The sequence below is a fragment of the Elephas maximus genome, chromosome 6 (genome assembly GCF_024166365.1).
Source record: "Elephas maximus indicus isolate mEleMax1 chromosome 6, mEleMax1 primary haplotype, whole genome shotgun sequence".
Classification (NCBI taxonomy): Eukaryota; Metazoa; Chordata; class Mammalia; order Proboscidea; family Elephantidae; genus Elephas; species Elephas maximus.
Window position 1 is genome coordinate 75,712,481 of NC_064824.1, and position 14,436 is coordinate 75,726,916.

Genomic DNA, 14,436 nt, shown 5'->3' on the forward strand with positions numbered 1-14,436 from the left:
GCTCCAAGATAAAGTGCTTTGAATCTAAATATAGTTTTTTGGAGTGGCTACAAAGATGGCAAGTTTGAAGCCTTTAATTTTTTAAGCCCTGCTATTGTTTTTTGTTTACAAATCGATTCTTAAGGTAATTCTGGGCGAGGATAGGATAGGCAGTTTTGAATGCTAAGAGAAATCCCAGATAGCTAAATTTGTGGGGAAACCTGTGATTCATTGCCTTTTTTCTCCTTTGGAATTTATAACCTTAAAATGGACATCTCTTTTTTTCCTCTTTGGATGAGAGAATGTATATAGTGATTTGTCATAATGGATCCCATAGTGGAGCAGATCTCTGTTTCCTCCTGCCAGATATTAGAAGGAGGTTAGGGAAAAGATGATAGATTAGATAAATAGATAAGATTAGATGGATAAGATAAATAAGATTAGATAGATAAGCTACCTGAGACTAAGAAGTAGAACTTTGTCTTATCCTGACATAGGCAGGCCTACTAAATGTTCATACCTGTTAAAACCAAAACCTGTGGATTCCAACTTACAGCGACCCTATAAGACAGAGTAGAGCTGCCCCTAGAGTTTCCAAGGAGCGCCTGGTGGATTTGAACTGCTGACCTTTTGGTTGGCAGCCACAGCTCTTAACCTCTGTGACACCAGGGTTTACATATAGCTGTGACTTCTTACAAATACATACTTAGCCTGCTCCTTCCTAAAGATTCTCAACACAGGCCTCTTGTACCCTTTCCTAGTCTTCACTTCCTTCCTTTCCTTTTCTGTTAGACCCAGGGTGAACTGTTTCTATTCTATATCAGTGGTGTTTTTTCTCTCTTGGACTTAGAATCTGACCGTTTCATATCTACCTGAGGGCTTGTCTTTTTTTCTTAAAGTGCTTGTTTCAGCAATCTTCAGTGTTTTTTTTTTTCCTTTTGTTTTGGAATTTGATTTGACTTTCTACCCCTTTCCCAACTCAGAATTGTCTTCTGTCTTTTCTTACTTGACCTAGGTTCTGTCTTCTTTGCTCATTAATATTTTAGTAATACACACAACCCATTTATTTCATTGTACCCCATCCCCAAGTAGTTCTAGACTAGCGTGTCTTCTCAAGTCTTTACCAGTCCTTTTGGATGGCTTTAATCCATGTATATCAAACTACAGTAGTAAGTCGGGAAATTCTTATTTAGCTAATATATCCTAGCCTGAAATTTCCTTACAGTATTTGTATAGAACAAGGGTACAGCTACATTGTATTATTTATTTACACCATAGTCATAAAAAAAAAAAAAAAAAAATTTTTTTTTTTTTTTTTTTAATTCAGTGAAACTTGAGGGGAAGAAAGAAATTTAACCCTAAGGTGTTAACTGAAGCAATAGAGAAATGATTCTTCTACAAGAGGTTCATGTAACAGTTTCAAGGACTGACTGAGTCTTAGGTGACACTCATGGCTAATGACTTGGCATATGAAGTGAGACCAAAGAGATGCAGTTAGGTCACTGAGAAAAGTGGCCTAAAAGCTAATCATCAATCATGACCAAAAGTCACAAGAAAAGATATTTTTCTGTTATTTAGTTTTATTGAGCGGTCTTTAGTGGGTACTTTGAGAGTTTGGGGTAAGTTTTGTTTTGTTGGCTAAGACTAGTTAAGAGTTAATTTCTGCCTGATGATGAAAAAAAGCATAATTAAAAGCTTTTTACTGCAGGTACTAGGAAGCAGTATTCATTCATAGCTTTTAAAGCAAGGAACCAGAGAGTATATTTGGGCTGAATTGTATGCCATGTGGGATTAATTCTAACTAGATGACCAAATATAATTTCTGTGGATAAAACTACTTTCAAATAGGAATGAATAGTTTATATAGTCATAGCAATAGACCTTACCTGTTGGCATTGTGCTTATCTACATGCTTTGTAAACTTTAATATTTCTATATGACTGTGTTTTGTTTCCCATTTAAACCATAAGTTCCATAAAATAAAAACCATGTCTAACACTTCAAATACTACGTGCTTAATATTCAAGAAACTTCCTGGTGTTTGGGATGCTAGTCTAGCATCATAATTCTTTATATATAAATAAAATCAGCTTTTAAGTATCTTGTTAAGCTTTTTGGAGATTATTTAAGCTTGTTTCTTAGCATTCTTTCTCTACTCTTTTGACAGTATGGATAGGAATAATTCAAATTCAAATGAGTCAGTTTTATTAGTTTGGTGGATAAAAGTTTGAAATTAATGGCTAAACTAAAATATTAAAAGTATTTTTAGATTTTTTTATCCAAGCTTATTCTCTTGACAGCTCTTTGATATATTTAGATAATAACAAGATGCATTGTAGTATACATTAATCTGTTAAGGAGTTATTTTGAGGCATCATAATCAGTTTGGTTAGTTTTATATTTTTAATTGTTCATTTGAATACATTAACAGTTTATTCTTTAATTACAGTGGGTTGGCCGTTGGAGAAGATAATGGACAAAGGGGTTACTTGCTGACCTATGTCATTGCGTATATTCGAGTAAGTTATCTCATATTTCTCCTGTCACTACTAATTTATGTTGCGGATAATACGCTTTCTTACTTTGAGCATATAAAATTATCTTTTTTTCCTTAATTTTTAACCTATTGTAATTTAGCGTATCATTTTATATGATCAGCTACAAATCTTCAGAAGCCCATTTAAACCTTTCGTGTATGCTTTCGAGAAACTTAAAAGATGATTTAATCAATTTTCTGCTCTTTAAAAGAATAAAGCCATTCTCTGTCAGGAAGTTGACATTTCTAACATTACTTGGTTAGAATCAAGCTGTCTTATATAGCAATATCCCTCACTTGTTCATATAATCTGCTTTAAAGATACATAAATATTTCTTTAAATGTGCCTAAAAGTTGGTATTTAACGCGATCTCGAGTAGTTACTGGTTCATTGGTGATGATTAAGATATAGAATTAGATAATTTGTTTATATATGAGCTCCATAGTTCTTATAATTCTTCATTTACTATTTGTAAGATGCTGTTCTCTAGTCATTGTTAACCTCAAGAGTCTGCTATACTTATTGATATTAAATTGTTCTTTTGAAATATTTATTTATTTTGTTTTGCTTTTCTACTTTGACTCTAACAAACTGAAGTTTCTTAATTATTTTCTGCTGTTGCTAGGGTTACTTTTATTCATTTATTTTTTAACTTTGCTTCTCAAGTAATTTGAAGGATCTTAATTTAAAAGGTCATTTCTCAGATATCCTATAGATATTTTGGCTTCCTCAAGTACTAAATTTTCTAATTTTTTACTTAGAGATTGTTTTGAAGGAAATACTTACATAAGCCTTTGTTTTCACTTCTCTAAAAAGCTTGAATTAATGTGTTCTCATTATAAAAATAATGTAATTATAGCTAAAAAACAGATTTTAAATGGCAGTGAATTGAAGCATATAGGGACCCCCTTTCTCCCCCTCTGCCCATAATGCAGGTAAGAAAAAATGTATTCATTGCCTGTGCCCTGTGTTAGAAATTGTGATTAAGAGATACACAAGTCATGAAAGGTAATGGGTAATTTTAGATCTGAAAAATAAGATTTATGCACTTGGTAAATAATGCCTGTCTCCTTACACTGTCATTGTACCAGTTTCTCCCCATGTTTGTTAGGCATTTTCTCTGAGGGTATTGACTTTTTCCATAATACTGAATTCAGAATTGTGGAAAGCGAAATAGTAAACTGTACCAACTTCAACATAGACACGGTTAGTTTGGATTAAGTTTCTTGATTATTAGGATTCTAATTAATGATAGTTAATACTATAAGCAAATTAAGAGATTTTTGGGGGGAATCAATGGTTTTATTTTATTTCTTATTATCCCAATTCTTAATATCATTGTCACCGTATAAATGTTTTTTGAATAGGAGAAAAGCACACATTTTAGATCGGGAATTTGGATTTTTTTCTTGTCAACCAGTGGTGGAATTGAAGTGATTCATTTTACTGGGCATTAAAACTTAGTCATGTATTGGTTTTTCTGCCTTATGAAGTTTTCTTTCAAATATTTGTATTTCTGTGATGGTGAATGGTTCTTTCCGTTTTGATATTAAAACCGGATTGTGCTCTGGGTAAAGAAACTAATTATTATAAGTTACTTGTAATATGTGTATTCCATCTTGTACACATTCCACCTTGTACACATTCCGTTTTCACTATAAATTATATCTTCGTAGCGAGGGTACATCCAGATGCTCTATCCATTCTGTCCCTTCTGTAAAGTGAGGCGTTCTGTTTTCTAAATTTGTTTTTTAAAAAGTTGATTTTAAGAAGAGATCTTCTCTTCCCTATAACTCCCCCCATGACTTTTCTCCCTCCCCTCCTCCAACCCTGATGACCAATTATGACATTGGTTAATTTGCTGTTTTAACCACGGAAAATTTGTTCTGCCAAGATTCTCTTCATGTACATAGACCATTCCAGGATAGAGAACCCATTCACTGGAGAAATTTTTCCATTCCTACCATGTGTTAGGTACTTTGCGAGGTGCCAGGCATATAGAAGAGAATAGGACAAGGTTCCTACCCTCATGGAGGTTATATCTCACTGCTGGGGTGACTTTCCAGTGTTTTTATGATGTGGATAGTAAAGAGTAGTTGAGGTTAAATTAGAAACATGTAATACTAAAGATGACATGAAATACTAACAACCAAAAAACCCCGTTGCCTTCCAGTTGATTCTGACTCTTAGTGACCCTATAGGACAGAGTAGAACTGCCCCGTGGCATTGCCAGGGAGCATCTGATGGATTCAAACTGTTGGTCTTTTGGTTAGCAGATAAACTGTTAACCACTATGCCACAAGGGCTTCTGAAATATAAACAAGGGACATGAAATGCTAGCAATTGGTATTATTGATTCTTCTGCATCTGTTTTAATTTTTTTGTATTTTTGTGTATGTGTCTTAACAGGACTTGGGTTTGGAATACTACGTATTAGGAGAATCCTTTGAGACTTCTGCTCCTTGGGACAGGTAAAACATAATAAAATGCTTGATATTATCCAACTATGCTATATGAGTTCTCAAAGTAATGTAATTTTGTGTGTAAATAGGTAAACTTTTAAGATTTTATGCACATTGAAACAAGGTAGCCACTTTTATTTAAATTAATGTTTTCCTCAGAATGTCATATTTGCCAGCCATTTTTGGTTTGAGGCAAATTTCTCTGTAACCCCTAGAAGAAGGAAAGTATTGTTGACGTTTACGTTGTAAAGAATCTTGCTGAGCACTAAATGTCAGTATGTGGTTTTACTTGGCTTTGATTTAAATTCTTAAGTGATTAATATGCTTAAGTGTTCTCTAAAAAGTCCCCCCAAATTATAAAGCCAGTTAACCTTCTTTTATCATCTATCATTTAACTTTTGATATTATATGTGTACACATTAAAACTTACATTTAAAGTGGTTTCTGAAAGAAACCCAATTTAAGAAATTGTACAATTTCTATCTTTAAATTTAAGCAAAAATTCTGTTACTGGAACACACTACAGTAAATGGCTCAAATAAGACAAATTGAGATAAATTTTAGAAGAGCTTCTTTATAAGAAATACACACACTTATTCACATATACACACGAATGCATAAATATTGGTTAAGGAAGTAAGGGTTAAAATCCAGCTGCCATTGGGTCACTTCTGATTGGTGGCAACCTCATGTGTGTCAGGGTAGAGCTTTGCTCCATGGGGTTTTCCATGGCTGGTTTTTCAGTAGATCACCAGGCCTTTCTTTTGAGGTGCCTTTAGAGAGTCTCAAACCCCCAGCTTTTTGGTTAGCAGCCAAGTGCGTTAACCATTTGCACCACCCAGGCACTCCAAAACCTGTTAGAAAATGTGAAATGGTCTCATTAAAAATGATTTGTAAGTTGTTAAGTCATTGAATAATAAAAAAAAAAATTCTTGATGTCAATATATTTTTATTTTCTTCTACTGTGCCTTATATTTTACTTTTTCTTTATAAAATTATGAAATATTTTAGATCTACAGAAGAGTATAGAGCTTATTAGAACAAATTTCTAGGAATCTACCTTCTAAATAATTACATATTTTAACATTTTGTTCTCCCAAGATCTTTTTTCCACCAGAAAACTTTTTACCCTTCTACATTCAGTCTTCATCTACTGTCGACTATGACTTTTGGTGCATAGGTGCTCAGATTCCATGCTTTGTTAGATTTTAACCGAGTTTACAGTATCAGTCACAATTTTTGATGCTGAATTTTAACAAAGTAAGTAAAAAATGAGCAAGTTACTGACATCTGACTTTTTTGAGCAATGGAAGTCGGTTGGCAGCTCTTTGTAGTGGCCTCAAAGACCATTTTAGTCTTTAATACCTCTCCTTAAGTGGGTTAGTGTAGTACTTGCCTCTTCTTCAGTGTAACGAATTTCCTTGTCATTCAGTTACTACTACTAATTGCCATCTTCTCTTCTTCATCCAACTATGGGAGCTAATCATGTACTATCTTTTCATTTTTCTTCATACTTTCCTTGTATATACTTACATGTTTATTTAATTGACTCACTGATAATTTATGTTTTATGCAGGGTTATCTCTTTTCATTTATAATAATTTTTTCAGCTAAAGTTTTTTTTAATAAATATCATTACTGGAAAGTAGTTACATTCCTGACATAAAATTTGATAGTTACCCATTTAGCAACTTGCTTTTCTCTCAGAGTACTAACTGGATAGAGACCTTGTTTAGCAGTTACTGGTGGGATCAGGGTCTTTAACCCTCACACATTGAGTCATTGGTCTTTTCATGTGTAAGCCTGTTGAGGGACTTTTGGTCTTAATAGTCTTTGTGTACCCTCGGTGGCACTAATATTCACTAGTTGGTACGTAGTGAATATTCTGCATAGAGTCCTATGAACAAACTCTGGAGTGGAATAAGAATGCAGCCCACTGAAAAATAATTGCCTAAGAGGTCAGAGTTAGAGATTTTGGAGGCACCGGCATAAGGCTTGTGATTAAAACCAAGGGGGTAGATTTGAACATTTATATATATATGGAGTGAAGGGGGGTAAAAAAGAAGGCCTAAGAAAGAAGTCCAGGGAATCCCAACTTTTAAGGGATAGTCATACAAACAAGAGGTGGCAAAGGAGATTGAGGAATAATAACTAGGGGATTTTGGGAAATATAAATATCAATGATGTGACAGAAGGCCTGGGGAGTTTTTTTGAAGAGGGAATGGATGGTCAGCAGCGTTAAATTTGCTGATAGGTCAAGTAAGAATTAAAAAGTATACACAGTACATTTATGTCCTATGAAATGATTGGTCAAAATGGACCATATTGACCTTTGTTCAGTTTCTATGAAAGAACACTTTCAGAACCCACTTCTTAGAAATCATGTATAGAAAGTGTACCATTGGGGATTATAGCCATTCAGTCCTGTTCTTTCTTCCATTTCCTCCTCATTATTCAGCTTAGCTACTGGTGAGGGTTTAGGTATAGGCTGTTCTTAACATGTCCATGTTTCCTATTGCATTTTTACAGGAGTTTGTTTGTGATTATTGGATACATTTAAATGCATTTGAACTGAAATACAATCCACCTGATAGTTTAATTTGCAAAGAACTATAAAAGCCAATGAATTGCAATTCTTAATGTTTTTTAGACTACTCAGCTGTAGTGTTTGAGTCCTGTTTTCTAGAGTCATGATAATGAACTTGCTACTTTGATTTAAAAAAAAAAAAAAAGTAATATTCATTAACTCCTCGATATAAAAGCTTAGTAGGTCTTATGTATTATGTAAAGTATTTGTTTTAACAATTTTCAACAACTTTAACAATTTTGATTATACAAAAAGAGATGTTAAATTTTAGTAATCTAAATGCTTTACTAGAGATTTTTTTAAATGTGGATTCTTACCATTTCATAAATCAGGCATACATAACACAGGCCAATCAAGCTTGTCTGCAGCTTTCACAGATTAAAGCAGAATTGAATTTAGCACTGTTTTGTAAAATTAGCATTTATAGAACTTTCAGATACTATACTTATAAAAATAGAAAATGTGACGTGTTACTAAAACACTAAAACCCTTTTTGTGTTTTTATTTTAATCATATACTCTTATAGATAACTTTAATGTGTTTTATAAAGCATAATCTAAGTGTTCATATTTTTATCTGATTGGTTCTTTTACAGTCAAATTGGTCTTTAGCCTAGAGATAGGCCAGCCTTCTGAGTTTCTTTGTTATCTTTTCAGTTCTCATGATTCTGAACATAGGCAGTGTTAGTGCATGGCCTAGATATTCATTAGGGAATGAAATGGCTTATGAATACTTCAAGTTGAAACAACATATGTAGTTATAACAAAATGTTACAGCTCACGTTCAAAAATAGATTAGTAATGTCAACCTCTTTACCCCTTTAAGAATTATCATCCCTCACGTGCCTGTTTTCATTGACTTTTAATATAAAACAGTCTAGCATAGCACATTAGCACTTTATGCATAGTGTCCAATAAGCCTTATTTGTTGAATTGGAATTCGGCTCAGTGTTTGAAAATAGGCTGTTGAATATTTGATGTGACGTCATAATTGTTAATTGAATTTTTTTCAATTAAGGAAAACATCTTACACGTGGATAAAGATTGGTATTCACATAACCCAAAATTGAATATTTATCGACATGTTCTTTATTGCTTTTTTAAAGCTCTTAAAACCTTATAATTGAATTTATTTTGAAATTGGGTTTTCCTGAGGATAGGAACCTGCCTTCAAAAGACTTGTGTGTCTTCTTCTGACTTCTTTTTCCTATAGCAAAAAAAAAAAAAAAAGACTTTACTCCCTCTGAGGTTATGAATGGAAGGCTCAATTTTGAATGATCAAGGTTCTTTTTTATTCTCGAAGGAATAACTATAAAAGTTCAGAGAATTCTGACTTGAAGGATGCCAGATAAACCAGCATTTATTAGAGTTTGTATAATTCATTTGAAAACTTAATGATGTATTCAATTGTCTTTTCTAGAGTTGTAGATCTCTGTAGAAATGTCAAAGAAAGAATAACAAGGGAGTGCAAAGAGAAAGGTGTTCAGTTTGCTCCTTTTTCTACATGCAGGTGAGTGTTTTATTGTTCTTATAAAACCGTTTTTTAATCAATGGAGAAATGTAATTTGCCAGGTGAGGAAAAGCTTCAATCTGTTCCATTCGGCAAGCTTTCCTAAACTTAGCTTGCCACCTTGTTAGGATAGCACTACTGGAATTTTACAGCAGTCCTAAGCCCTTTAGGAGTAAGACACCCTTTGGACAGCATGACAGTGGGCCAAGAGCCTGAGCTCCTGGAGAAAGAAATGACAAATTACATACACAGTCAACGGTAGCTTTCTTCATCAGAGTCCTTTAACTGTTTTATCAGTTGTTGATTAAATGAATGGGAGTGGAATAAAGGAAAGGGAAGAGCAAAAAGATCCAAATGAAGATTAACTCAGTGGTTTTCAATAGATCCTTCTGTGATGATGGAAATGTTCTTTATCTACACTATTCAATATGTAATAGTCACTAGCCACATGTTACTATTGAAATGTTGTGAATGTGACTGTTTTTTAAATTTGATTTGATTTTAATTTAAAAAAAAGCCACATGTGGCTAGTATATTCCGAACTGGACAGTGCATGATTAACTGATGATCTTGTCTTCTATGTTAAATAGCAGCAGCCCAAAAAGAGGCTTTCTTGAGAAGGGGCACTTTGTATTCACTCTTTTGATACTAATTTTCTGTGTAACCAACAGAATTTGGTTTCTGTGTAACCAGCTGATCAAGATGAGTTGAACATTGGACTGTCTAAAAAGTTACAGAATTAATTGGAGTGGAGAGTCAGTGGGAATCAGAACAGATCATGAGAAGGGAAACCATATATGATACAATAGTAATCTAGCATTTTAAAAGTTATTGAACAGTCTGTATTGTATAACTGCTTCACTTTCCCTTTCTTGTGTGTGTGTTTTTAGAAATACATCTCTGATATTTATTTAAGAAACAAGCAGAAAACTTTGTTTAAACAATATAAGCATGACTAAAATAATAATAATAATTTAATGTCTCTATTTTTATTATTAAGTGCACCAGATGCTGGATTTCTGAAACAACACTTAGGCTTCAGCATAACTGCACATTCTGTATATTTCTGTTGATGATGCTTGTTCCTCTGATTTGCCTGGAATGACTTAAGCTCAACCCAGCAGTGCACACCTGGGCTACTGCAGCCCGGGGATCGTGTCCTGTCTGCCACCTTGCATTGCCCTGGCAGTTTCCTGTCTAGCTTTTTAAATTTCTTTGTATCGTAAGAAAACTACATGTGTCCTGAAGAATGAAGGCACTGTTCTGCTGTTTATAAGTAATTTAATCTCTTTGAGCTCTAATTTTATCATCAATAGTAGTAACACCATCTACTTGATGGGATTATTCTAAGAATCAGATGAGAAAGCGTGTGAAAAAAACTTGTAAACTCTAAAGGGTTATATAAGTGCTATAGTATTATTGTGGGGTAAGGACATTAAGGTTGAGGTAGACAATCTATACTAGTATTAGTAAGGAAAATTTGCTTTATTCTTCCTCTTCAGTAAGTCTTCATGAAGACATCCAGTTGTGAAGCCTCCTTGATCCTTAATATTTTGTCATAGAATGATAATTTCTGTATTTTCTTTTGCAAGACTGGAAATATTTCTGTACTCTTTAAACTGCTATCTCTTCTGTGGTGTCTCCGTCTTTTGCATTCTTTCATCCTGTACTTCCCTGCTACCATATTGTATTTCTTTTACTTATTGCTTCCACTGGGACAAGTACCTTTTAGAATTTGTTAAATTATACTTCCACAGGGTGAAAAGTAAAATTCTATGATGAGATGTAGGCAAAGCATTTTTTAAAACACCTTAACTGTTCATTTTAATTCAGGAATGTGTCCTTGAAATAGTCTTTTCTCCTTCTAAGTGGGAAGGACCGTCAGCATTTGAAGAGTATTGCAGGAAGTACTGAGTCAACTCTGTTTTAACTTGTTTTCAAACAAGTACATTGGGGTAGAATCAGAGAGTGTAAAGCCTGAAAAAATCGGAATTTGAGATGCCTGAAGGAAGGGAAATGTTCTGTATAAAAAAAGGCTTGTAACTTGGTAAAGCTTAATGGTAGCTCAGTGTTTGACCTTGGAGAGAGCCTTTCCAAATGAAGATATAAAAATATACATTTGTTTGTTTGATTTTAATTTGGGGTATGTTTAAAAGTGAACGGTTTAGTTTAAAGTCCTTAACACTCAAGAATAAATTTTGTGTTTATTTAAATTATCAACCAAAATTGATCCTTGGCTTTTCTCTTGACAGTCCAGTCTATCAGGCCTTTTATTATAATACTAAAGGCAAACCAGGTCTAATAATCCAAATGTTATTTGTTACCAGTAAAGTTTGAAATATTTTAGGTTATACAACCTATTCTCATGTAGTTGAGAAACTGTTATTCCTTTGGTTTGTCAAGTAGCAATTTTTACAGCTTTTTACCAACCTGCTTCTCTCCTCTGCCCCAACTCCCTATTCAACACCTCCCAAGAACCTTCTTTCCCCCAGTTATGAAAATATCATTATGATAAATCACCACCGAAAATGATTGGGAAGTAAAAGATTTTGCCTTACAGCGTATTCTGTATTAATGCTTAAATCTTGGTTCTTCAGAAGATGCTCATGAGGACTAAGAATCTTCATTTTGTATTATGGGTAGATAAAATTAGTATACTTAAACTGAGTTGACTATATGCCATATTTATTAAGTAGCTTTTTTCTTTTTTAAAGAATGATTTTGTGGTAAGAGATACGGTCAGCTTCTGTGATCAGCTTATAAAACCAAAAGTTAAGAGTGCGCAATGTCTAGTTATTTAAATGATTTTGATAAATAGGAGTTTTAAACATACTTTTTATGGCTCACACTTGATTAAACTAACATTTAACTAGAGTTTGACTTAATTTAGTTGATTTGAGCTGCTTGGTGGTGGACAAGGAGATTATTCTGTGTTGAATGTAACTGTTGAATTTATAAGCATATTTTTTTAAACCAGGTTTTGAAAGGCTATTTCAAAATGAATTTAAGATCAGTATAGTTCTAACTGAAATCAAAGATCCTAAGGAAATTAATTCAGCTGTGGGCTGCATTTATTGAGTTCACTTAATTCATTTTGTCCACTAAAAGGTACTTTCTATAAAAAAGAAAAAAAATTCTATACTGGGATAGAAATCCCAACTCTAAATTTTCTGAAGAGGTTATGTGGGAAGGAATTCCTAGTCAGTTGACTGTAACACAAAGTACTCCAAGAAGTGTAGAGCACAAAAAACCTTCAGAATTAACAGTATTGTGACTTTGTCACATACACTATCACTTGTCCAGGTGGTCTTGGAAGAGATTAAAGTGTCACAAGTGATAGAACTGATCTATTTAAAGATCTAAGCTCTGAGTCCCTTTCTGAAATGGACCCAAACGGAAGCTTTTCACAGGTGTTTTTCATTATTTGGACTTAGTCTTTGTTTTACAATACTGATTCAGTCAGTCCCATCAAGCTTTGTTGTGAATTCAGTAACCTGCTTATCTACCGAAGGAGCCCTGATGCTCAATGGTTAGAGCTATGGCTGCTAACCAAAAGTTCAGCAGTTCAAATCCACCAGCTGCTCCTTGGAAGCCCTATGAGGCAGTTCTGCTCTGTCCTATAGGGTTGCTATGAGTTGAATAGACTCGGTGGCAACTGGTTTTTGGGTTATCTACTGAAAACTGAACTGTATAGTATAGATGCTGGATTCGTTGGAAGATGACAGTGTCCTATTAACATTTAGTTATATTTTCTGCTTATTGATTTTAACGATTCTCTTATGAATCACTTAATTTATTCACCTTTCAAATTTCATTTGAATTTGATTTTTCCTAAAGGTAGTGCCCTCACAGTTAAATGGTTCTCTAGCTTTTCTTAAACTTTGAAAATCTGGTATTCAAAATGTAAACATCTAAGGAATCTTTTTTATGAATGTGAATTAACACTGGAAGAAAAGCACAGCTGGCAAATTGACGGTAGCATTGTTAAACAGTTCATTTCTTCTGTTCTGAGGCACCTAACATTTGGCCTAACAGGCTATTAAAATTTTAGATTATGTTCTATTTATATTGTGTAGTAAAAAGAGTATTTCCTCTGTATTTGCTCCTTCTGTTAAATTAGATTTTTTGTGGAAAACTCAGTAAATTGGATTTGGAGATTTGACTATGATTACTTTAGCTCTTTTTCAAATGTTCACCTAATTGCATTCTTAAAGCCTAGATATATATCATGTATATGATTTAATAAGCTAACATTCTTGGTAGCTTTTGTAAATAGACAGCGTGCACACATATGGAGTCTGTGTCTATTTTAAGGCCAGTTCACAGCATTTGGTTTGATCGTTCCTTTCCCAAATCGGTACCAATTACTAATGTGAACTTATTGAAGATGCCGCATTTCACCCAGTCTGATCATTTTTGATATTTGAACATTTCTCCTGTTTCTGAGTTTTAAGTTCTCCTTTATTTCTGTTAACTTTGAGGAAGGAAGACTTAGAATTCATCATGCAGTTTCATCTAGTCTGTTTTGGGGCTGTTTTTAACTGCAATACACCCTTTGTTTATGTTTTAATTCCTTCTGAGGGAGATGGGGCTTTGTTTATTTCAGACCACTGGAGAGATATTTACGTAGTTTTAAAAGATTTTTTTAAATTTTGGGGGGTAATAATTCAGACTTTTTAAAAAGTTGTAAAAATAGTAAAAAGAGCTCCCATATACTCTTCACCAGGCTTTCCCAAATGTTAACATCTTATTATCTACAGTATGGTTATCAAAACCAAAAAACTGACATTGTTACAATATTATTAACTGTTCTACAAACTTTATTTAAATTTTACCATTTGCCCCACTAATGTCCTTTTCCTAGTTCAGGGTCCAATCCTGGATCACATAATGTGTTTAGTTATTCTGGCTTCTTAATCTTCTCCAATCTGGGATGATTTTCTTTATTCTTTCATGATCTTGACATTTTTGAAGAATACTGGACAATTATTTTGTGAAATGTTCCTCAGCTTGAGTTTGTTAGATGTTTCCTTGTGATTGAATTCAGGTTATACATTTTAGCAAGAGTACCACAGAAGTGATGTGTGTTCTTCTTGGTGTATCATATCAGGAGGCACATGATGTCCATATGCCCGTTACCATGATATTAACTTTGATTACTTGGTTATGGTGGTGCCTGTCAGCTTTCTCCACTTAAAAGTTACTATTTTTTCCCTCATTGTACTTAATAAATATCTTATGGGGAAATTTGGAATAGAAATAAGATTTAAAACTATGGAATAGTCTTTTTCTTATCATACCGTCTCCAATCATCAATCTCCCACTGATGACTCTTACAACAGTTGTTGTTGTGATACTTGCA

The 14,436-nt window shown here is 33.6% G+C and overlaps 1 protein-coding gene across 1 annotated transcript in view; it reads left to right on the forward strand.

The window, feature by feature from the left end:
- The window catches only part of AGPS (alkylglycerone phosphate synthase), a 166,153-nt gene that overhangs the window by 121,978 nt on the left and 29,739 nt on the right, over positions 1-14,436 (forward strand). Inside the window, exons 15-17 of the mRNA XM_049887540.1 lie at positions 2,429-2,498; positions 4,926-4,987; positions 8,985-9,074. Of these exons, the coding sequence (XP_049743497.1) occupies positions 2,429-2,498; positions 4,926-4,987; positions 8,985-9,074 (222 nt within the window). The remainder of the gene's footprint in view (positions 1-2,428; positions 2,499-4,925; positions 4,988-8,984; positions 9,075-14,436) is intronic.